The 21,559-nt window shown below is 43.4% G+C and overlaps 2 protein-coding genes across 2 annotated transcripts; one reads left to right on the plus strand and one right to left on the minus strand.

The window, feature by feature from the left end:
- Positions 1–1,159: 1,159 nt before the first annotated feature.
- kcnmb3 (potassium calcium-activated channel subfamily M regulatory beta subunit 3) lies at positions 1,160–3,396 on the plus strand (the record flags this gene model as incomplete). Its single annotated transcript, XM_080503872.1, has 4 exons — positions 1,160–1,245; positions 1,857–2,060; positions 2,302–2,473; positions 3,025–3,396. The coding sequence occupies 4 exons, from the start codon at positions 1,160–1,162 to the stop codon at positions 3,394–3,396; spliced, it is 834 nt and encodes a 277-aa protein (XP_080359998.1).
- A 4,398-nt stretch (positions 3,397–7,794) lies between these two features.
- On the minus strand, positions 7,795–19,999 carry LOC308135949 (phosphatidylinositol 4,5-bisphosphate 3-kinase catalytic subunit alpha isoform). The gene is made up of 21 exons (XM_080504120.1): positions 19,690–19,999; positions 17,670–18,091; positions 17,216–17,425; positions 16,853–17,103; positions 16,232–16,477; positions 15,913–15,998; positions 15,720–15,825; positions 14,839–14,991; positions 14,265–14,399; positions 13,963–14,087; positions 13,357–13,438; positions 13,027–13,191; positions 12,796–12,899; positions 12,430–12,601; positions 10,901–11,007; positions 10,402–10,523; positions 9,922–10,000; positions 9,546–9,716; positions 8,919–9,036; positions 8,688–8,839; positions 7,795–8,525 (listed from the first exon to the last, which is right to left on the minus strand). The coding sequence occupies exons 2-21, from the start codon at positions 18,019–18,021 to the stop codon at positions 8,255–8,257; spliced, it is 3,207 nt and encodes a 1,068-aa protein (XP_080360246.1). The 5' UTR covers positions 18,022–18,091; positions 19,690–19,999; the 3' UTR covers positions 7,795–8,254.
- Positions 20,000–21,559: the final 1,560 nt, after the last annotated feature.

A 21,559-nucleotide genomic window follows, 5' to 3' on the forward strand; every position in this document is an offset into this window, starting at 1 on the left:
TATGTAAAAGGCGAAATTCTGTTTGAGTCACGTCCACAGAGCAGCTCCACGCTGCGAGGCTCATGGTCAAGGCAACGTCTCAAGTTACCAGGTGAGATAAAGTACCCCGAGCTTTATACATTTTTAATCTTGTTTTCTTCAGTTTCATCAAAAGCACTTCATTCTCCCACAATCCTGAGTGGCCAAGCCTATCTGCCCTCATAGGTTATATAAATATATATGAAAAACTTAGATGTTGCTACAAAAAAAAGGAGGGGGGAGAGGCATGAATTGGCCAGTTCACAAAAAAAACAAAAAACAATACATCATACAGCTACGCTCACAAAAACAAACAATAAAAAAATTGATCAGATAAACAATTGCATTTCCATAATTACTGAGCTTTAACACCAGGCCATGTGATGAACAAACATTCAAATTAACAAAACTACTGTATTCGGTGCAAAATACATTAGGTGTGACATTGCTGTCTGCTTTGCTGAGTGGCTGCACCATTTTCAAGCTGCTGTGGCGCTCCTAGCCTTGGGCTTGTTATAGTAAACACAACTGTCACCAAGTTAATACCTCCATATGTTTTTGTTTTTTTTAGCAAGCCATGAATAATACAAGACCCTTTGATTGTTTGAGTAAAACACACAACACACACTTGTTCAACATCTCCTGCTCATATGATCACACAATACCTGTCCATTATGAGGTAATGATAAATGTCAGAGAGCTTGTCGGGGTGTGTGTGTGTGTGTGCGTGTGCGTACGTGCGTGCGTGAATTCATAGACAACATGTACTCACCAGTGTAGTGTCACTCTGTTGTTTCATTCTGCACAAAAAGGGTCAATAATCAAGAAAGCGTTCATCCGGCTCAGCTTTTCCATGACAAACAGCTGCCGTCGAACCCACCGAGAGCCCATTAGCATCCTACCTGCTTTACCTGCTAGTGGTTTCTATAGAAACTCACATGAGGGTGGAAGGTGTTGTTGCACTCACCTTTGAGCCTTGGTAAACAACAGGAGGTTCCCTGGTGAATAAACCGTGATCTGGCCCAGTCAGCCAGTCACTGCTGAGAGTGTTGAGGATGAGATATGATCAGCTGTTGACTTCTTGATAGAAAGGAGCTTGTTAGGGTGGATATACATACCTTGGGCTGACAAAGGAGTGGGGATGTTCTTGAACACAGCTTCCCCCCGGAGGTCATTCAGCATCCCCATTAACATCAACCTGCATGGTGCTCGCCGGCGGCAGACACGGTAAGAGCAGGCTGGTGATAGACTGGGCCAGGCAGTAAGACAAAAAAAAAAAAAAACCTACTGCAAGTTCAGTGTGGAGGAAACACACTGCTCATTAGAGGCCTTTACACTCTGGGTGCCCATAAAGAGCTGAGTTTGTGAATATAGTCATTTGGAAGTGAATTTCTGTGGGAACTATTGTGTCTTCCGTGCTTTTGCAGGAATCAAACAACCCTGGTGTTTCAACTCCAGGTATTATTGTAAAAGAGCAAATCATTCATAGGTCCAAGAACCTACATGAACTGATCGTTTTACAATGTGTTGTTAATCTGCAGATACTTGGCAGGATTGTGCAAATAAATGTCATGAAACCAAAACCTGGAGACGTGCAAAAACCCACGTTGCTTCGTGAAAGTACTCACACTTGTTGCGTTGTACATGGAGATAAAAGTTGTATCTTTTTTTTAATTTCATCTCTGTTGCATTCATTTGACCTCTATTTAATGACAATTATAGAGAACTCAGACACCTTCGTTGGCTTTGTCGGCTTGTTGGCTCTCGACCTATTAATGTGTATGTGTGTGTGTGTGTGTGTGTGTGTGTGTGTTTGCACATGTGCATGAGAGACACAGGGAGCTAGTTCATGCAGCGGTGCAGCACGAGCACGAGTGGAGCCGTGGGGGCGACGGACGCGAGGGGCACGGCGCTCGAACCCAGGTCCCAGTGTCCAGTGTCGGGGAGGACCGGGCCATCCTGCTGGGCTTCACCATGATGGCCTTCTCTGTGCTCATGTTCTTTGTGGTCGGCATCACGACGGTGAAACCTTTTGTCAACAGGTACCCTGGGGGGCTTCTGGTGTTGCGATGAGTCACAGTTGTAAACTTGTCTGATTCAGAGGAGATGACACCTCTGCTTCCAAAGTTAGTGGATCACAAAAGTTATGAGAGTTCATTCTCGAGGCTCCCTGGCAGCCTGTTCCATATTTTTCCTCTAAATTAGAGCCTTTCCGGTGTAACTTTGCGCGCTTGGAGGCTTTGGTCAGGCCTCTGTGAACCTTCCCTGATGCTTGTCTTCCAGTAACTGGGAGGAGGCCGGCTGTGTGCTGCAGCAGACCGACGTCCCGGAGGAGTGGGTGGACTGCAGAGGCGTGAGCACGGTGCCGTGCCTCAGGGTCACGGTTAACCTCACCCGCACCAATCAGGGAGCTTTTCTCCACTTTGACGAAGAGTCAGTCCTCCATGCCACCGAGGTAGGAATTCATAACTGCAGTTCACCCAGATTTTAGGAGTCGCCTGCAAAGGAGCAGACTTTTCTGTAGAAGTTCCACAAACACTTTTTCATTCGGTGGTTGATTTTTATCTCCAGGAATTAGAATATTCCGCATTTTATCAGTCAGGTAAACAAAGACTTGAGAAAACCATGAGGGGGGAAAGTGATGGAAGCAAATAACCGCACGGAAATAGCTGATAACGTGGAAAAGCATCACTTCTGTAATTGCCCATGTGAATAAGCCAGTGGAGATATTATTAGGAGATGCTGTCCTGCTGTACTTGAGCTCTATTCAGAGCACTTGTTATAAAAAAAAATAAAAAAAAGATTTGGGAGGAAGGAGTGCAGCAAATTGAGGCGAGACACTATTCCCTCATCCAGACAGAGAGATATAAAAAAATAAAGGGTAAAAAAAAAAAAGAGAGCCCTTGCAGCTTGTCTTGCTGATTGCAATCAGTGCTGCCTACTGTAACAAGCAGGTCACTTGATAAAAAAAAAAAATACACTTGAACTCTATCTCTTCTCTTCCAGTGTTTCTACATACCAAAATGTCAAATGGAGAGCAAGGCGCTCCACGATGAAGTGCAGAAGGTGAAAAGCAGCTTGGACAGTCTGCTGGGGACCTCGTCCTCGTGTCTCGAGGACCAGACCAGGCACCCGAGCCACGTCATCCTGAACAGGATCTATACTTTGAGGAGGACCCTGTTCGCCGTGCTGTGGCCCTGCCTGATGCTGGGCGGCGGGGCTCTGCTGGTGGGACTGGTGAAGCTCACTCAGTGCTTGGCCCATCTGTCGGCCGAGGTGAGCAGCGAGGCTCCAGCAGGGGGCCGGCCGGCTTCAAGGTACACTCAGGGCAAACTATACAGGCTACTCCGCAGGTCCAGCATGCAGTCTTCCTCCTAACGTCATGCCCACAGTATGCCAAAACTGTTCTGAACTCGCAACTTGGAGTAAATGTGAGCCAAAGCTGGATGAATGCAGAATGTTAAAATAACTGAAATGATCTACGGTTTCATCGTCACTTTAAGATTAAGTGCCACGGAGCGTCTTAGTTAGAGGTTTTGAATGGAAATGTCAAATTTGAACTATCGAATGATAAAATTCATCATGAGACTGATTGAATTAACCCTTTTTCTTGCACTGATAAACACTGAACCAAACTGACCAGGAGAACCTCCGAACGGTTGTGTTCATGAAAACGAGGTCCACTGTGAGTTTTTAAAAAGATTTGTTCCTTACATTTTTAATAGCTTCTTTATCAATCCGTCTCATGGCTTTACTCTTGATATATCAGTGGCTGCGTCCGTCTCATAAGTTTGGTTCCCCCTCACCTTGCAAACTCTTTACTTCGTGTGCTACACGTCATCTTTTTTTATTGCTTTTGTTGTAAGCTACTGCAGTAGTGATGGATTCAAATGTAAAATCACATAAGCCAAAGGATATACATATGGCGGTTCATCCACTTGTGTCATTTGTTTCTGTTGCTTTTCAAGGCTAAAAGGTTGGAAAAGCAGTCGGATGCAAACTGTGAATAATCAGTTTGAAATGATATACAAAAACGTTCCATTACAATAGTGTTCCTTTTACATTTTGGGCCCTTAATAGTGCTGTTGACTGTAGGATTTTGTTAAAATAAATAAATCACTTCGGTTTATCTTCAGTTTGATGTTTCTGTCCAGAAATTGTTGAGCTATATTGTTGCCTTCACCAGTGAAATATTCCACATACCCACTGGCCGCAGGACAAGTCCAACGTGTGATCCATCCACCCCCGTTCTGAAAGGATGGAGAGAAATACTTTTCTATGGAATTTACGTCCAAAGACTTATTTAAATGTTAATGCGCACTTGCCTGATTCTGGGTTTTGCGTTAAGGAGGCAGATGAGGGTGTTTCTATTGATGGCTGCTTCTGAAGGTTCGGTTTACAGTAAGTGAAGAAACTTACGAGGAGGAGAATGGCCTCCTGGAGCCTCCTGGAGGTTTTGCTGCCGTCTAACAGCGAAGACGAGCGTTTCTCTTGAGCCCTTTTCTTGGTCTTTCACCTCAAACCTGACCCCCACGTCTCCGCGAACAGCCGCTTCCTAATTGCAAAGGAAAGTCTTAAGAAGCAGCTCCCTTATCTCCTGCCTCCTCCTGCTGCGCGAGCTTCCAATATCTTACATTGTATTGTGCCACGTGCTCCCGATTGTGGGAGCAGTTAAATAGTTTGAAGAGTCACCAATTTGCATTATTTGGCCTTTCGTGGACACGCCTGTGGACAACGTAGGTCAAACCAACTAATTAAGGTCTGAGACCTTGGCAAAGGTTAAGTCGGCCAACGAGATAAATCGTTCCAAGTATGCTCACTTTCACAAACTTTTAATGTTAAAATAAATGACTTATTTTTTTTTTTCTTCACCCACTCTCTGAAGTCATTTCCTGTTCTCATCTTGATATCTGGATAAAATAAATACATCCACAGCGTTTTTCATGTCAGATGTTTTGGATGCGTCTCTCTGGCATGACAAACAGGAAGACTTGCGTTCGCTGCCTTTAGTCGGATTCATTTCTTCTCTGGGCTGAGTTTTCAAAGGAGAAATGATGGCTTGACGTATTAAAGAAAAAAAACAACGTTTTGAGGCAGAATACTGCATGTTAAAACTTTACCATCCAAGGAATAGCAGACTTGAGGGGGTGTTTTGTTCTTTTTGGCATGTATTTATCTGGAACACATCGCTGCACACATAAGAGTGGCTGTGGCCAAAAGCTGCTTCTGTTGTTGGTCCATTGTTCAACCACCTCTCTTCTTGCAAACTTCCCCCCTGGGCATCATGGGTAATATCACTGGAGAAAGCCACTGGCAGCTTTAGGTGTCCCTGTAAAATAACCAGATATTTCAAAAAAAAAAAAAAAATAGGTTGTTGCAATAAAAAAAGGATGAATGTAGGACATTGACACAAATTCTAAGCTAAATTTTTACGGTTTGGCAGTGGAGAAATAAAAAAATGCCATCTCAGTCTGAATGCCTAAACTTATAATATGCATATTTTATTCTTCTGAAATATTGAATACAATACTAAAACTGATCTACTTAAATATATTTGCTTTTTTTTTTTTAAACACTTCTCAACATCACCTCAGGTTCTATTCACTGTGAAAACTGAAGAAATCTTTTATGTAGGGAGAAATGTCTTTATTCAACAGCACAGTAAATGAATGCATACAGTTTCTTATCAGACATGTTCATATGAGGATGATAAAAACAAGTATTTGAAGGGGTTGTTTTTTTTCCTCCTTGTATGATATATACAAATGGATAGATAACATGGTTCTTATTAAAAACATGCAGGGTAGTTTCTTCTTCCTTGTTGTGCTTACAGACTTCCATTTAGAACAAGAGGCCTCCACTTGAGGTGAAGACGGTACTTTTGACAAAAGCCTCAAGTCCCTTCTCCTTCATTCAGCTCTTCAACCACAAGAGGTCGCCTGCTGGATTCGAGTATGAGGATGGTGCATGTTATGCGTGATTCCTCCTTTTTTTCAGTTTTTTTTTTTTTTGGTTAGCAGATACATATATGAGCACGTTTACATTTAAAAATACAAAAATATATTACCTCTGTAGTTATTTAAGGAAAGCATTTGCACATGTAGTAGCAGTATCAGTATCTGTTACCTTCATTGTGACTTTGTTGTACCTCAAACAAGTAACAAGGTCAGTTTCTATACATGAAATTCAAGTAAACAACATCAGGTCAACCAAGGGGGGGGGGGGGGGGGGGGGGGGGGAACAAAAAAAAAAAAAACAATAAGAAGTAGATATTCAAGGACCTCATGCATAATGCAGTATGAGAAAGAAAACAACCGGAGCAAGTAACAAAAGGGAGACGGCATCATTTTTAGAGTACATGGTACATGGGGATTGGTATTCTCAGTTTGGGTCCGGCCCACCGCTCTGTCTCCTGTACAGAAGCACATGCATCTCAATGGGGTCGCTTCCCTGAGCAGGTTCAAGCCCACGCCAACGCAGGCAGGCTCGACGCGTCCAGAGAACCGGCCCCCCCCATTCACGGATCATTTAGTAAAGCTAGAAACACTCACTGGACTCCTGCGCACGAGGCTACGCGGTCGTGCGACGGCGACTCTTTCACACACTGTGGTAGGACGAGAGTAAGTAAGAAGACACTTGAAAGGTTTGGGAAAAAAAATAATAATAAATCACTGAAGTTGCTTCTATTTTTTTTTTTTTTACTTGGACGACATGATTTGGTGAATTTGAGGATTGATTTTGTGGGAACAGAAAATACGTGTTTTTTTTTTTTTTTTTAACAGATGGCTTAAATTGAAGTTTCAAACTTGGTTTGAAACCTGGTGAGAAGTAAACAGCAGGGTTTTGGAGGTGATTCCTCACCGTTCTGTCTGCAGGGGAAGAAGACGACGATTCTGTTACACAGCAGCATTGTGCATTTTACTCATTTTTCTTTCATGTACTATCAGTACAATATACTACTCCGTGTCCGCATTGTTTCTGCGATCAATTCAATTGTTTTTTTCTTCAGTGTACGGTCCGTGTTAGGATCACACCTTGCATAGGGTAACAGCACACCAGACAGACACGACACGTCCAGGTTTTTTTTTTCTCCTGCGCTTCTTGCCTGTGTCAGCTCAATAACGACAACAAAAACAATTCATAACACGTGACGCAGCGGGCCACCGGGGAGGCTTTTCACCGATCGATCTGCATTGGGTGGATGACGAAGGTTCGCGCCTGAACATCGTACACACAATAATACTGTTGGACGAAACAAAACAAAAACAAATACTGCAGATATCAGTGCTATGAGTACACACAAGACTTAGAATAGTAGTGTATTTCTTTTTTTTTCTTTTTCCTTTTTTTTTTACAATAAGACTGCGGAGTAGTGGAGTTATACATCTAGTACTTTGGCTCAGTAGAAAATAGACTTGAAAAGGAATATGTGCACCGAATGCATACAAGTATCTGGATATACTGCTGTACAATAGTTCTCTTATCTGACAACAAGAATTCTTAACATGAGGACGTATCATTTGTAGGCTACAAGTAGGTAATAATTTCAGCTGCTCCAAAATGTCTTAAATGCTAGGTAAAAGTCTTTCCAACAATCTTTCGTGATGCGTCTCTGATTGCCTGCCTGCTCAGTGTCCTTTCATTGTGAACCACCTCAGCCCGGGGCTGTGTGTGCCGACAACCCCCCACCCTCACCATCCTCACCACCCTCCACATCTCCGTCAGTTCGTAATAGGTAGTACAAAATAACTCAGTTACACCCTGACGGGGTCATTTTCGAAGAAAGCCGGCTGTGCTCGTAGAATACCACTTTAAAATGTTCCTGTCTTAATGCTGATGGTTGTCGATGTATTGAAAGGAATTAAAAAAAAAAAAAAAGGAAAAATTTAAATTTGTCAATAATTAGTTCACATAAATGTTGAGGTCCATTGAACTTGAGTTCCTATAAAGAAGACAGATGAAATATAACTCCACCCTACCTTCTAAAGTTCATAATGTAGGGAGACAAAGTCACACCCGCAGTAACGGGAGCGTTTAGGCGTTTTGTCCCTGAATTCGGCTCTTCTGAGCATCCTCATTTTGTGTCGCACCGGCGGATAACATAATAGAGTCGCACACTGCCAGAAGTATGAACCCGGCCCGTAGTGTTTCAGGGAAAGTACTTGCTTGCCTCTCGCCACTCTTTTGGTTCTAAGTGTGCCGCTGTGGTCACAGCTCGTATAGTGTCTTGGTTCTCTCAGTTCATGGCGTGCTGGCGAATCGTGTGGAAGATCCAGTCCATCTTGGTCGTCCAGCCGCCGTGGTGGGCGTCGTTCATCTGCTTCATGAAGTAGTCCAGAGCCTCCTGCTCCGACTTGTCCAGGGCCAGGGTCTTCCTGATGTAGGCGATGTCGTCGAAGGACTGCAGCTCAGGCATCCCCGAGCCCAGCATCATGGAGAAGAGGTTGATGAAGAGGTTGGCGTGCTGCCGGATTGCCAGGTACGCCTTGTAGCACATCTCCTGAAACCTGATTGTGGGGGGGAGGGGGGGTCAAACATTGTGGAAGAGCAGAAAGATATGTGGTTGGAGGACGATACAATCCAGCCAAGCGGCTAATTAATCGTGTGGGAAAACCTCTCACACGCCTATTTTTTTTTTTTCTCCCCAACAACCTCACATTTCGTCTTACCTTTCGAACTCTCTGGTTTTGGTGCACTCTTGTGTTCCTTTGCTAATGACAATCAAGAAGTCTTGTGTGAGCACAAAGGGAACACGCTCCCTCTTGTATCCAAACTTCTTCTTCTTGTGGTCAAGGAAATGGCCAAAGTCAATGTGGAACAGCTGTGAATGCGGAACGTAAAAGATCAATTCGCCGCATGGCATGAAATACAACACAAGACAATATCAGCATTAACCTTACCTGTCCGTCATCTTTCACCATGATGTTGCTGTTGTGCCTGTCGCCGATGCCCAAGATGAATGTGGCTACACAGTAGCCTGCACACGACCGCGTGAACAGATCGATGGCCTGGTCATACCTGAGACCAGATCAGACCATCCGGTGAGAAAAGGATGCAACTTTGATAGGATTTCACAATATATTTCCCGTATCAGTGATATGAAACTTGGAAAATATACAAAAAGAAAACAAAATTAACATTCTGATGCCTTTTGGTCGAGATAAAAAAAAAAAAAAAATTACACAATGGTGTAAATACATCATTCAGAGAGACCCGGTAAGATATAATAAGATTTATTTTATTATTTAAATAATCCGCACAGTATTTTAAAATCTCCAGATTAAGTCTTAAAAAAAAAAAACTGTGATGATTTGATTTTAGTTTTTTTTTCACCAAGATATTAAACACTAAAAAAAAAAGTCGTTCACATACGTCAGGAAAATCATTACAACACTATGTTTTTCTTGCTCGGTACAAGATATTTAAACCAGAAATTATTTTACATGATATTTAACTTTCCAGCTCTGCAGAGGCCCACTTCTGCAAAATCACATGAGACAGGAAAACTGTCTGAAGCATCCACTTACATTTCTCCCTTGTTCTTATCTTTGAGCCACTGATGCAACGTATGGCTGTTGAACTGCAGCGCCCCCTTGAGGCCTCCCTTGCACTGGATTTGCATGATGGTGTGCGAGTTCCTCACTACCTCAATCAAACCCACACAGTCACCGATGGACAGACACCCATACGGCAGCATTCTGACGGCGGGAAGACAAAAAGAAAGGTCATCAGAGCGGCGTCAAAACGAAGGTGGCAGCGACGGGCTTTGTATTTGACGACCCGAGGTGGCCGGTAGGAGTTGGCACTAATCTACATTCAAGTACGAAGTGCAGAACATGAAAGGTCCAGTGCCTGTTAAGGTGTACCTGCATCCCTGCTGTCATGGTGAAGTGAGGATCCTACCTGAGATCAAGGCCTTGGTTCTGCCAGATGTTCTCCATTATCCTAATGATCTGCAGCGTCAGCATGTCCTGCCTTAGATCTATGAAAGCAGGAAGAGACAAGGAGGCGGAAAACAGTGACGTGAATATTAGCTGCTTGGATGCTTTGATCATCTCCTCGATGCATTATGGAGCAGAGCTTTTCAAAGTCAGGCTGGTCACAGATGGTGCAGCTCCATGCACAAGCGGCTGCAGTAAAGTGTGACGCCCTGAAATTCTGTAAAGAGCAAAGATGGGAGTTTTGTTTTTGTACCATGATACAAGCTCACAGTCTTGGACTGAATTATGCTGCGTGCTCAGGCAGCAGCAGCAGCAGCAGCAGCAGCAGCGGGTTTGTGTCCGTCTGTGTGAGTGAGTGTGCCGAGACAGTGAGGCAGGGAAGAAGACGTGGAGATGGAGGCAGGAGGAAGATAGACGTGTGGAGGATGCGGACTGAGCTCACCGTCTCCATTTTTGAAGATGATTTCATTGTTCTGAAAGAGCAGCTCCGACATCATGTCTGGATTCTCCCAGTTAAGCCACAGAGGTCGTTTCGCCGAAGACATCATCCTGCATTCCTCCAGGCTGGGACAAGAGACACGAGTATGTTTAAATAGAGAAATAGGCGGAAAAGGAAGAAGAAGAAGAAAAAAAAAAGCCATCTCCCACAAACTGTGGCCGTCCGCATGAGGTTGACTCACTACAAAGTATACATTATTGGATCTCAGCCAAGTCACGTGGGCTTTACTGTAAAGAGAGGCTGTGTTGCAGACAGTGAGCATACCGTGACCCTGAAAATACTTCATCCACACTGAACATTTCCATTACATCTGGTGATATTTACAAAGCCTCGGAGAAAGGGACGACAAAAGCAACACCAGCAGGGGAAACTTGGAAAAAGAAAATAAATGCAAATCTATTGAGAGAACAAAGTGTGATATTGTCGGAGAGTGTTGGCATACCGCAGGTTTCCCAGCTGATGTGCCGGATTGAGGGGGGAGGTGAAGCTTTGCAACGCGTCCATGTAGTCGGGCCTCCTCATCTGCTCCACCAGGAACTTCATTTGAACCTTGGGAGAGTCAAACAGGCGCATCGGTGATTCATATTCCACAGCTGAGCAGCTGGGGGAAGAGGTCAGTCTGTTAAATATGCATTAAGCAGTGTCGGAACTCGCCCTGCCGCTCTCTTTTTATCAAAATTATTTACTGCCCACAATGAGGTAATGCTGCCTCATGCAAGGGTTTTTTAGCCCAATGGCATGCACCCTCTGGTGGCCATGTGCGAAGCCCACAGTTTCAACACAAAAAAAAGAAGAGATGTTTGAACAGCCAACATCAGCCGTTTTATATAAATGAACTCTGTAATGTTTCAAACGTATACGTTCTTAGTTTGACTCAATTCCTGAGGCCACTGCTACCATAATTATGATACTTGATCCCACAGACAGAAGAGACAGGACTCCGGATACCTCCATATGGATTAAATCTACGTGGAATAATTTAAAAAGATTTGTCCTCAAGTGTTTATTAGCTTCTGACCTTAACGATGTGAGGACATGTATTTTTCTCTGAATTACTGCATCTGTAAAGTGCCGCTTTCACACAATTTATATTCGCGCTGATCTCGGTTTGATAACAGATGTACTGTTTTCAGTACGTCCATGTACCGAGCCTTCACTGATGCAGTGTGGAGTCATTCACAAAGGCCCGACTCCCACTGCGAAAAACCTCTAAACATGTGACTGGTGCCTCGAGGCTGGACGCTAAAGTTGACATAACTTCCTTTATTTTTTTTTTATTGGTATGTTCTGTACTCTTACAAATGAGATCATTGGGTCAATCCCTTATTTAAATCCTCTTATTTTTTTCCCCAGTAAAGACGGTTGTGTAATACTTCTATGCATATTCTCATTCCCAACTGGACTTGTTCTTATCTTGATGAACAAATCCGGCTGACTTCGCTCAATTGGTTGGAGATTTCAGTGACAACACATTTGAAAACAAGTTCAGCCGGTTCCTCATGTGTACCGATTTCCTCTCCCTGTGCCCTTTGTTTAGGAGGAAATTCCTGTTTTCATTTATTTATTTATTTATTTAATTAAATATTTATGTCAACACAAACAGAAGAACAATGTCTATAGACAAGCGTTAACCCCCCCCCCCCCCCCCCCCCCCCCCCCCCCTTTAAAACAGAAGCACATGGAAGTTTTTTTGAATTAATTTTGAATTAAACTGCACACAAGAAATAGCATCATTAAAATTTCATGCACCGGCTGAAGTGACCTCAGCTTGGACATTATTTATGTTATAGACGCATGTTGTTTTGTAACTGGGTTCAATCGAAATCGCTGTAAACAGGCAAAAGCAACTGTCCAACTTCTCTCGCTCCACTATTTTGTGGCATCTCCGCAGACAGATTAGTCCAGATGTTGTCAAGATTAAAGCCAACGATTCAGTGGATCACAATTAACAGCTGCCAGCTGTCCGATTACCTTCTGCGCCTCATCTTTTTTCTCCTGTTTGAGGAGATCAGTCAGATTGATGAGTTTCTCCATGGCTTCCACCTGTCTGCTCAGGTGCTTCAGATACATGCCGCAGGCCCGGCAGTACGACTCCAGCAGCAGGCCAAACCGCTGACTCACTGTCTTGTTGTGCATCTCTGACCTTCACACAATGAGGCAAAGGGGAGGGAGAAAAAGGAAGAATTGCGTCTCAGTGAAAAGCGTCGAGCATTTGCGATAATATACAAGCAGCCTCCAAAAAGATGACTCGACAAAAATCTTCCACAAGGCAGTTCAAACTTCAACATACTCAATTAAAAAAAAAAAAAAAAAAAAAAAAAAAAGGGGAAGACTCACTTCAAATGCCAGAAGAAGAAATGTCCTATCCTCTGGTTGGTTAATGCCTTTTTCAGCAGGAAGCGTGCGAGAGGGTTATCAAGGTACTGCTCATATTTCAAAACCTGAGAACAGGAACCAAAATGCAGAAATGAGCTTCAGTTATATACAAACGAAACACGACAATGACAAAGCTTTCCTTTCCAACGTTGACTCATGTTATACGTGCAACAAGATGACGGTACCACACACCTGAACCAGTTGAATAAGGTACTGTGAGAGTTTGTCATCAGTTAGGTATTTCTCAAGGCACTTCACGGCAAAATCTCTGATCATGGGATCGGGGAAGTTGCAATCCAGCAACTCCATGGCTTGTTCTGGCTTGATCGCGGGCCAGTCCTTCAGAAGGCAATACATCTAAAACCAAACCAAACAAAAAAGAAGGTGGCTACACATCTATTTTTCAGTATTTGTGCAATTTCAAACGGCCCTACTGTGCATGGGAACGTGAGAACGGCAAAGGCTGCAAATAGAGTGAACCTACAAAATGAAAGCACGGCAGCAGTGGAAACCTGAGCTCACCTGTGCAACCTCATCTCTGGAGTTCCATTTCACAGCCAGGAGGATCTTTGGAAGGATCTCCGGCAAATTGCTGCAGTCATGTCTGAAAGAGTGCAACGGGAGAAAAAGTTTTCTAACGTCTGAAGTAACGGAATATTTGTTATTAATTCAAAAAGGTGAATACATCCGCATAAAAGACAATACAAAGTGTCTCAAAAATGCCAAAAGCAGTCGATGGATGTAAAACTTGTATATGTTTCTATCACCTCTCTCATGTGCGAGTCATCGCCATCATGAGATGAAGTAATGAGCAAATATAAAACACAAACCATTCGACAGAACGCTTTTAAATCGAGCCCCCTCCCTTTAATACAACAGGTTATTATTATTCTCTGATTTCTTTATTCTTGTGTGACTCATTTCCAGCCGCTCAGAAAGTGCGTGAACGCCACACGAATTACTTTTCATGTTGCGCTCTTCTGTGAGATGTGTCGTTAATGTAGGTTAATTTTCTACACATCCAAGTCTGAGTATGATCATGCAGCGATCACCGGGTTTCAGTTCAAAGTGCCCCCCTCATACACCAGCTGTAAGAGCGCCACACCACCACACCCACATATTAATTACCTGTGCCGCCACAGAAAGTCTTTCTCCTGCTCAGTGATTTCAGACAGCGGATCTCTGTTGCACACTTGCCGAAGCTGATCATTGTCACTGTCAGTCAGCGGATTGTCACGTGCCAGTCTGTTGCTCTGTAACGCCACAAAAACACACGTTCGCGGTAAATAAACACAATTGTAGGGACAGAGGAGACCTGTTTATTATATGAATCAAGTTGTGACCTCATGTTTCTGTGTGCAAAGAACATGAAGGCAGAAGGAGATTGCAATCAAAGCAAGAGCATAATAAAAGAATGCTTGTTATCTTACTAAACCGGTGTGGCAGTAGTTAAAGCCAAGCTCTCTGGAGATATTCCAGTTTGCGTGGTCCTCGATGGTGGTCATGTCAGGGAACTTGACAGGGCAACTGAAATGATCAAACTCCAGCTCCAGACAGGGGGTTTCCTGTTTGTTTACAGAGTGGGGGGGGGGGGGGGGGGTCAAACAAGGTCAAACAAGACGTTTTACTGTCATCAAAGAAAGGTGTCTGTGTCAAATGAGTAATTAATTAAGTGAGATAAGAAGCTCGGTTGTTTAAATCGAGGAGGATTAAGTCCGGCACCCGCACAGGACGGGTTGTCACCGGCTCCATTAAAACTGGGTCATGGGGCTTAGAGGCCCGAACCGGCACTCAAATTATAAATACAGTATGTCAGAAGCCACAAACGCAACAGGAAGGTTCAATAAGTCAGATAAATCATTACAACAAATGCCAAATAGTAATTCATCATAATTACAAAACAATATAGTTTAGAGACTGTATTAAAAAAAAAAAAAACACCCAAAGAATTTCCTTCATTAGAAGAAGACTATTACGTTCATGAGGTTGACATTTGCCGTTCACCTTGTTGGGGTTTGAGCCCGTGACGCCGATGGGGTTGAGCAGGTCCTCCAGGCCGTGTGGGACGGGCCACAAGTTGAGAGCCATCTTCCCGGCTACGAGTGTGTGGGTGTAGTCAAACAGGTTGATGTTGCCCCAGGCGAGGGGACAGTGCTCCTACCAGACAACAACCAGAAGGCGACACGTGAAAATCATTAAGATGTCAACAGCTCGGGGCTACGAAGCGGGCAGGTGCGGCACAGAAAGGCACAGGCGAGTGTTTGTTTACACTGACACTGACTGATTTACCGGGTTAATTAAAGAAGAACAAAAAGCACAATGGACGTGACTGGTTTTGCACCGTTTACAGTCATTAAATCACCAGACTGGGCCAAACCAGGATGTGTGAAGTGCAGAATGGGTCCTTTCAATTTGAAAAGGAAACAGAAAGCGGCAATATGTGGTTGCAATAGTCGCTCTTTAACAGACGATCAAATCAGAGGACAGTTTGTCGTCCTGCTCAGAACAAGTCTACCAAACATGAGATTGACATTTTTGACATTCACACACGTCAAAGCAGCTTTTAATGACTGCAGTGAGTACCGGTAATCATGACACCGATGACATCACAGAGGGAGAGCGACTGGATGAAAAACTAAGTGTGTCTGTGTGCTATGAAATCAAACATCACTTTCTTCTGACAGGTTGGCAAAAGGTCAATTACCGATTTGCTTGTTTTGACTGAAGCAAACTTTTAATAGATTTGTGACACAACTTCAACGTGCGAGTTTAATCTAGTGTAACAAATGGCCCTCGACGGTACAACGTCGTGACCACAGGCGAAGCAGGAACAACAGTGTGTGCAATCCTAAACATGGTCATTTGTATTGGATTTCACTGCTAACCTCCTTAGCGCCCTTCCTCCCTTTGACAGAACAGATGGAGAGGCAGAGGCGGGCAGCCCGGGGAATTTCTGGAATGTACATGTCGTAGTTCAACCACTCGTTCCACCTGGGACCAACGTGAAGAGAGACGTTAGTACGATCAATCGCGTCGTCGTCCCGGCGCTCGGCGTGCCGTTCGCTCACTACGCACTACCTGGGGTTTGAACAGGGCACGCGCTGGGTGTTGACATTGTCACACAACTGCTCCCCACCGTGATAGATCCCGGTCCTGACGTAGATCTACAGAAGAACAGATATGTGCAGTAATCCACTCAAGCGGTAAGGACGTCGCTCAACAAATGCCTGACAAAGGCGAACCACCGCACGGCGTCGGACATCATTGAACGACGTCTGAGGTACTGCGATATCCAGTGACAGTCAAAACATATTTCAATCAAACCAAAACAAAGTACAAAATCTTTGGAGCCAACCGGGTGACGCAATCAACACAAAGCAGAGTAACGCCACCGTACCTTGTCGATGTCTCTGATGTTAACATTGACATAAGTGGCGCACAGTATTTTGATTCTCAGCGTTCCATTGATAGTCCATAGACACTTGGTGGCCGTTTCCCCATTCATGTAGGGCGTCGCTGTGGATATTCGCCTCGCATACGACGGCATCGTGAAGTTGTCCATGGGCAGTTGGGAATATAAACTGTCTTTCGCCATCAACATCAAGTTGGGCATCCTTCCCAGCATGATACAGCTGCGCACATACTGTCAAAGGCAGACAAAGTGACACTTTATAGCATCTGTGATCTTGACAGCATGATGGTATTCATGTCGTCTGACATTTTGAAGACGATTTCTAAGATAAGCAGCTCGGGAAATAAAAGACGAAAAAAAAATATGCACTTCCAATTACTTCTTAGCAATAGCTGAAGCATTTGGCTCGACTGCCGTGTGTGATGTGTACAGTATTTCCTTGGATCAGCACATTTTACAGGTAGGACATTTCCTCATAAATTTCATTTCATGCCATGAATGTCAAGAGCATTTGTGTCGGATGATAATTTGATGTGAAGTGGATCGCTTTTCCCTTCTAAGTACAACAGCATCCGATGCGGCCGGGCGAAGATTAAATGAGATTACCTTGTACTGACTCAGAGGGTATTTCTCCAGTAAGTATTCATCACAGCCGCAGACTTTGAGGATGTACTTTCCCTGATACTCCTGCACACACATCTTTAACTGCTCCTGGGAGAGCAGCATGCTGCGCGTCTTTTTCCGGATGGCTTCGGCAATCACCTGCTCTGGCACGTAATCGTGATTGATCTTCAGGGTGTACTTCTGTTTGTCATTGCTGGGTGAAACAATGACCCAAATGACCACAATGATTTGACCTGCAGGAGAGACAACAGCGAATGGATAGGACGCAGTCGTGCGAAGAATTGTGTGAAATATTTTTGTGGCGCCGCGAACGCTTGCCGCACTCCCCAGAGTAAAACGTCCTACCTTTGTCGAGCTTGTTATAGATGTGCCTGGGGAGCTCTACTGAGGATTCCACATTGGGGGGGTAGACGTATAAAGCTCTGCTGTGGGGTCCGTTACTATCTCGGAGGTCCACCGCTTCTTTGCAAACATTTAAAATGTTCCTTCTGAAATCCTGCACTTCTGGATCTTTCACCAACTCAAACTCACATATGGGCATTCCAATGGCAAAACCTACAGGATAGAAATTGCACAGGAAACATGTGTGTCATTTGCCATGAAACGTATTTCAAGATGAATTCTTATTACACAAAATGATAACTGTACAATGTCTTGCATGATATAAGTATACTGCAGATGACCAGCTGAGTATCACACAGTATTATGTTAATCCTTCTCACTATGGGAAAGAGCACTGACAAGGCCAGTGGCTGTTATATTACCCCAGTGTAAAGCAGGTCATTTTAAAACTGCATACCGATCTCTCTGTTGAGAATCTTCTCTTCCCTGTTGCCCACTGGCTCGATGACTTTGAGGAAGGCCTGGAAAAGCCTGAGATCGCACAACCTCCTGGTCTCGTCGTAAAACTCCTCCCGCTCTGCCTCTTGAGTGACACTGACAAAGATGTAGGAGCTCTCCTCCTGCAGCAGATGGTAGAGCGGGTACTTCCTGGCCTCTTTGAAAAGCTCATGCTTAACTGTGATAAGTGTGGCCTCCCGGAGGCACTCCAATGTGAGAATCATGCCATTTGGCAAAAGGCAGTCCACGAGGATGCTGGGGGGCATCAAGTGCATCCCCCATAGTTCTCCTGACGAGGGTCTGGGAGGCATGGTTGAGCCAGCAAATCCACTCTATTCGGTTTCAGAGCCTGGTAATTACCAGATGAGCGATATCAGCCAACTGTGAGAAATAAGGAAAGAGAATTGTATAAGAACTTGTGTACAATGATGCAAAAGGCTTGAGGTAAATATTTAGTTCAAGTGATGCAAAGACACTTAATATACAATGCTAAGTAGGAGGATTAAAATTTACTAATAGCTGCCAAAGCTTTTGTTAATGGAGTAATTACAGTGCAGGGAACACCTATAGGAGACTACGGTATCGTTTAGGGATGTATGGTAATAACATGTCACCAGACTCAGCCAGTATTGACTGTGATTGTAAATATCATTAATAAAGTGTCTGTTGAAATGAATTGCAAATAAAATACTTTAAATAAAATGCTTTAAAAATGCTCAATGTTTGACTCAATAGAATATGCTACATTTACTCAGATTGTAGCTGTTATGAGGTTTAATTGTACTTTCTGATCATAGTACACATTAAAAATAGTATGAGTATTTAACATAGTTTCAAAGGCTATACCAATATGGATTGGCCAATTGACAACTATTGTATGCAGGCATCTGCTAAATAGAAATCAAAACACAAGTAGTCGTTTTATTTTAAAGGTTCCTACCTTTAAGCCAGCATTGTAATATTCATCCAAAATTATTTGTTTATACCTGTACAATAACACTGCAATTACATACAAAAGTTCCGCTGACGATACAGGTTTACACATGAATGTAAGGATACGCTTACGACCAGCAAGGTTTATGTTTTAAAGGAAATGGCAGATAAAAATGCAAATGACTCCATTTAAATATATCCTTTTTGTGAATAGCACCATATATGCATCAAGAGAAGAGCAGGTCTAATGTTTTCATTCCCAATGCAAGTTAACTTTATATACTGATTGAGTGGATAATAAATGTCCACTTAGCATCTCCAGCAAACATTTATACTGAGGGGAAAATCAGTTAAGTGGGATCTATCTGACATTCCTTATGCTTGATAATTTATGACAACCCCGTCATGTAAAGTGACGTTCATTCAGTTCGACAGTCGACTGGTAGCAAAACACTTAATAATTCAAAAACAATTTGCATCACTATGCGTGTGCTCCTTATCACGAAAGCAAACGAACAAAGCAACAAACTACATCATCTGGATGGGGGGGGAAACATGGTGACTTTAGTTCTTAGTGTTGAAAATCTGCTAACTCACAGAGAGAGCAGCGATGAAGTGATAAACATCCTGTGATGTCGACTCAAACCACTTCCAAAAGCCATGTAAACAAACTTGTTAGCCGCTTCAGTTTAACGTGGGTACCGAGGCTGACGTTTAGCCTTCAGCTGGGCTTTGACAGTCACTTTGATCGGTTTGATGTATGCTGCTGTTTTGTTTTGTTTTGTTTTGTGGTTTTTTGGAGTGTTTCAACTTAAGCGAGGTGTTATTTCTTCGGCTAGCCATGCTAGCCAAGTTCACTAAGCAGATCAATGTCATAAGCAATATGAAAACCTCGCCTCATACATAAGCTAATTTTAGTCCGACGGTACTATAATAAACACCACGGATCGAGGGTGTGCCATGTGAGTCACCGGGTGGTTGGTTCGGTTAGCAGTGGACAGCGAACAGCCGGCAACAACAACGATAAGACACATGTTAAAAGCTACCTGTGTCAGATAGCCGAGCCGGTTAGCCACGGAGCTAGTTAGCCTGCACGACCATTAGTCGCGGCTCGCCGAGGAAATCCCATCCGTGCCCGCCCGGGACGTCTCACACCGCCGTGCTAGCTCCGACGTTAGTCCATCCGAACCACGGCAGCGGGGCAGCGCCCGCTTACTTCGAAGAGAAAACCCTCCTAACTACCGCTGACGGTGTCAATGCGCCCTGGCGGAATGAGTCTGTAGCACTTCATGGTGTTGTTCGTCGCGCCGTCCCGACAATAAAACTGCACTGTTTAGGTAGCACGCTAAGCTGCGCGCGGCTAGCCTGTTCCAGCGCTGCTGCTGCTGCTGCTGCTAGCAGGCTCCTCGCGAGGACCGCCCTCACGCGCGCGCGCACACACACAGGGCACACACACACACACACGCCTGTCATGAGATGTGGAAAGTCGGGCAAATCACGGGAAATTCTTCGATTAAATGATAAAATTATTCTACACACACACACACACACACACACACACACACACACACACACACACACACACACACACACACACACACACACATATATATGTGATATATATATATATATATATATATATATATATATATATATATATATATATACACTAAGAGGGAAAAAAGGCATCCTCTGATCTGACAAGGAATGGTATGATTTGCTGGAATATTGACAGTAATTCAATGAATAGCATAAAATATTTTTTATATATATATATATACATCTGTTGTTGTTTTTCTAGATACTCTAGTTTCCCCTCCACAATCCAAAAACTTGTATTTTGAAGTGAATTACTCAGAACCGCCTGGTATCTGTCTCTGTTTTTCCTTGTGAATCGTGTACCCTGATCAGCTCCAGAGGATGAAAAGTGCAGAGAATTCAAACTCACCTTTAGCGCATAAGAAAAGTTTATTATTCAATAATACTTCTGCAATCTTACAGCTTAATCAGCTTAACTGTGATTAAAAAGGGACTTGCAGTATTGGATTTTATAACTGATAAATGATGTGATATTTTCCAACTCATCTGGCTGATGCCAGGGGTGATATAATAAATACATTTTACACTGAATATCAACTTTAGGTCTCCCCTGGAGTGGAATTGATTCATATCTAAGCCCTGATCATATTAGCCAATGAGAAAAGTGCAAAATTGAAGCAAAATGGGTTGGATTTTTTTCTCCTAACATTCATACTGAGCAAAGTCAATACTTGACTTTGACATGGCTTTATGCAAAACCCACAGCATTTCTTGATATTACTTACTTTATTCAGCATAGAGAATTCAGGGCATTATATTATTCTAATAAATGTTGTATACCTGCTTTATCCAGCCAGTTGTTATGGGCGCATGCGATTCTTTGAAATTGTGGGAGGAAACTAGAGTAAAGCTGAGATAAAACATGTAAATCTGACACAGAAAGGTCTCATCAGCTTTGAGCATCAAAATGATTGTTAACTTATTGAGAGAAATTAAGTAGCATTGCTCTCCATTACTGAGATATTGATTCTCGTTTGAAACCAACAATTAAATCTAATATAGGTATTGTGCATCCCTGCACGTTGGTGATATACCGCTCCCTCAAACATGGCTCACCACAGAAAATCATTGCAAAACTCATTGAAGGCTTCAATAGATTTTATATCTGATACCTTTTCTGCTGCAGCAGGTATTTTAACCTGGATCCCCCACACTCAATGTCCCCACACGCCTCGATCATATGGATCTAAAGCATACAGCTTTTTTTAGTGTCAACGTCAAGGTGATAAGCTGGTGTGAGTAGCTTTGCACATCTGTCCATGTGGCAGGCAAAATGTTCATCCTCTCAGCCTGTGATGTCGATATGGGAAAAAAAGG

The sequence above is a fragment of the Blennius ocellaris genome (genome assembly GCF_963422515.1).
Source record: "Blennius ocellaris genome assembly, chromosome: 10".
Classification (NCBI taxonomy): Eukaryota; Metazoa; Chordata; class Actinopteri; order Blenniiformes; family Blenniidae; genus Blennius; species Blennius ocellaris.

Excerpts from the sequence above, each read along its gene's own strand:
- LOC308135949 (XM_080504120.1), bottom strand. The coding sequence starts at position 18,021 with ATGCCTCCCAGACCCTCGTCAGGAGAACTATGGGGGATGCACTTGATG. Across the intron at positions 14,088-14,264 it reads ACTACTGCCACACCGGTTTA|AGCAACAGACTGGCACGTGA; the intron begins GTAAGATAACAA and ends GTGGCGTTACAG. Across the intron at positions 9,717-9,921 it reads AACCAAGGCCTTGATCTCAG|AATGCTGCCGTATGGGTGTC; the intron begins GTAGGATCCTCA and ends TCCCGCCGTCAG.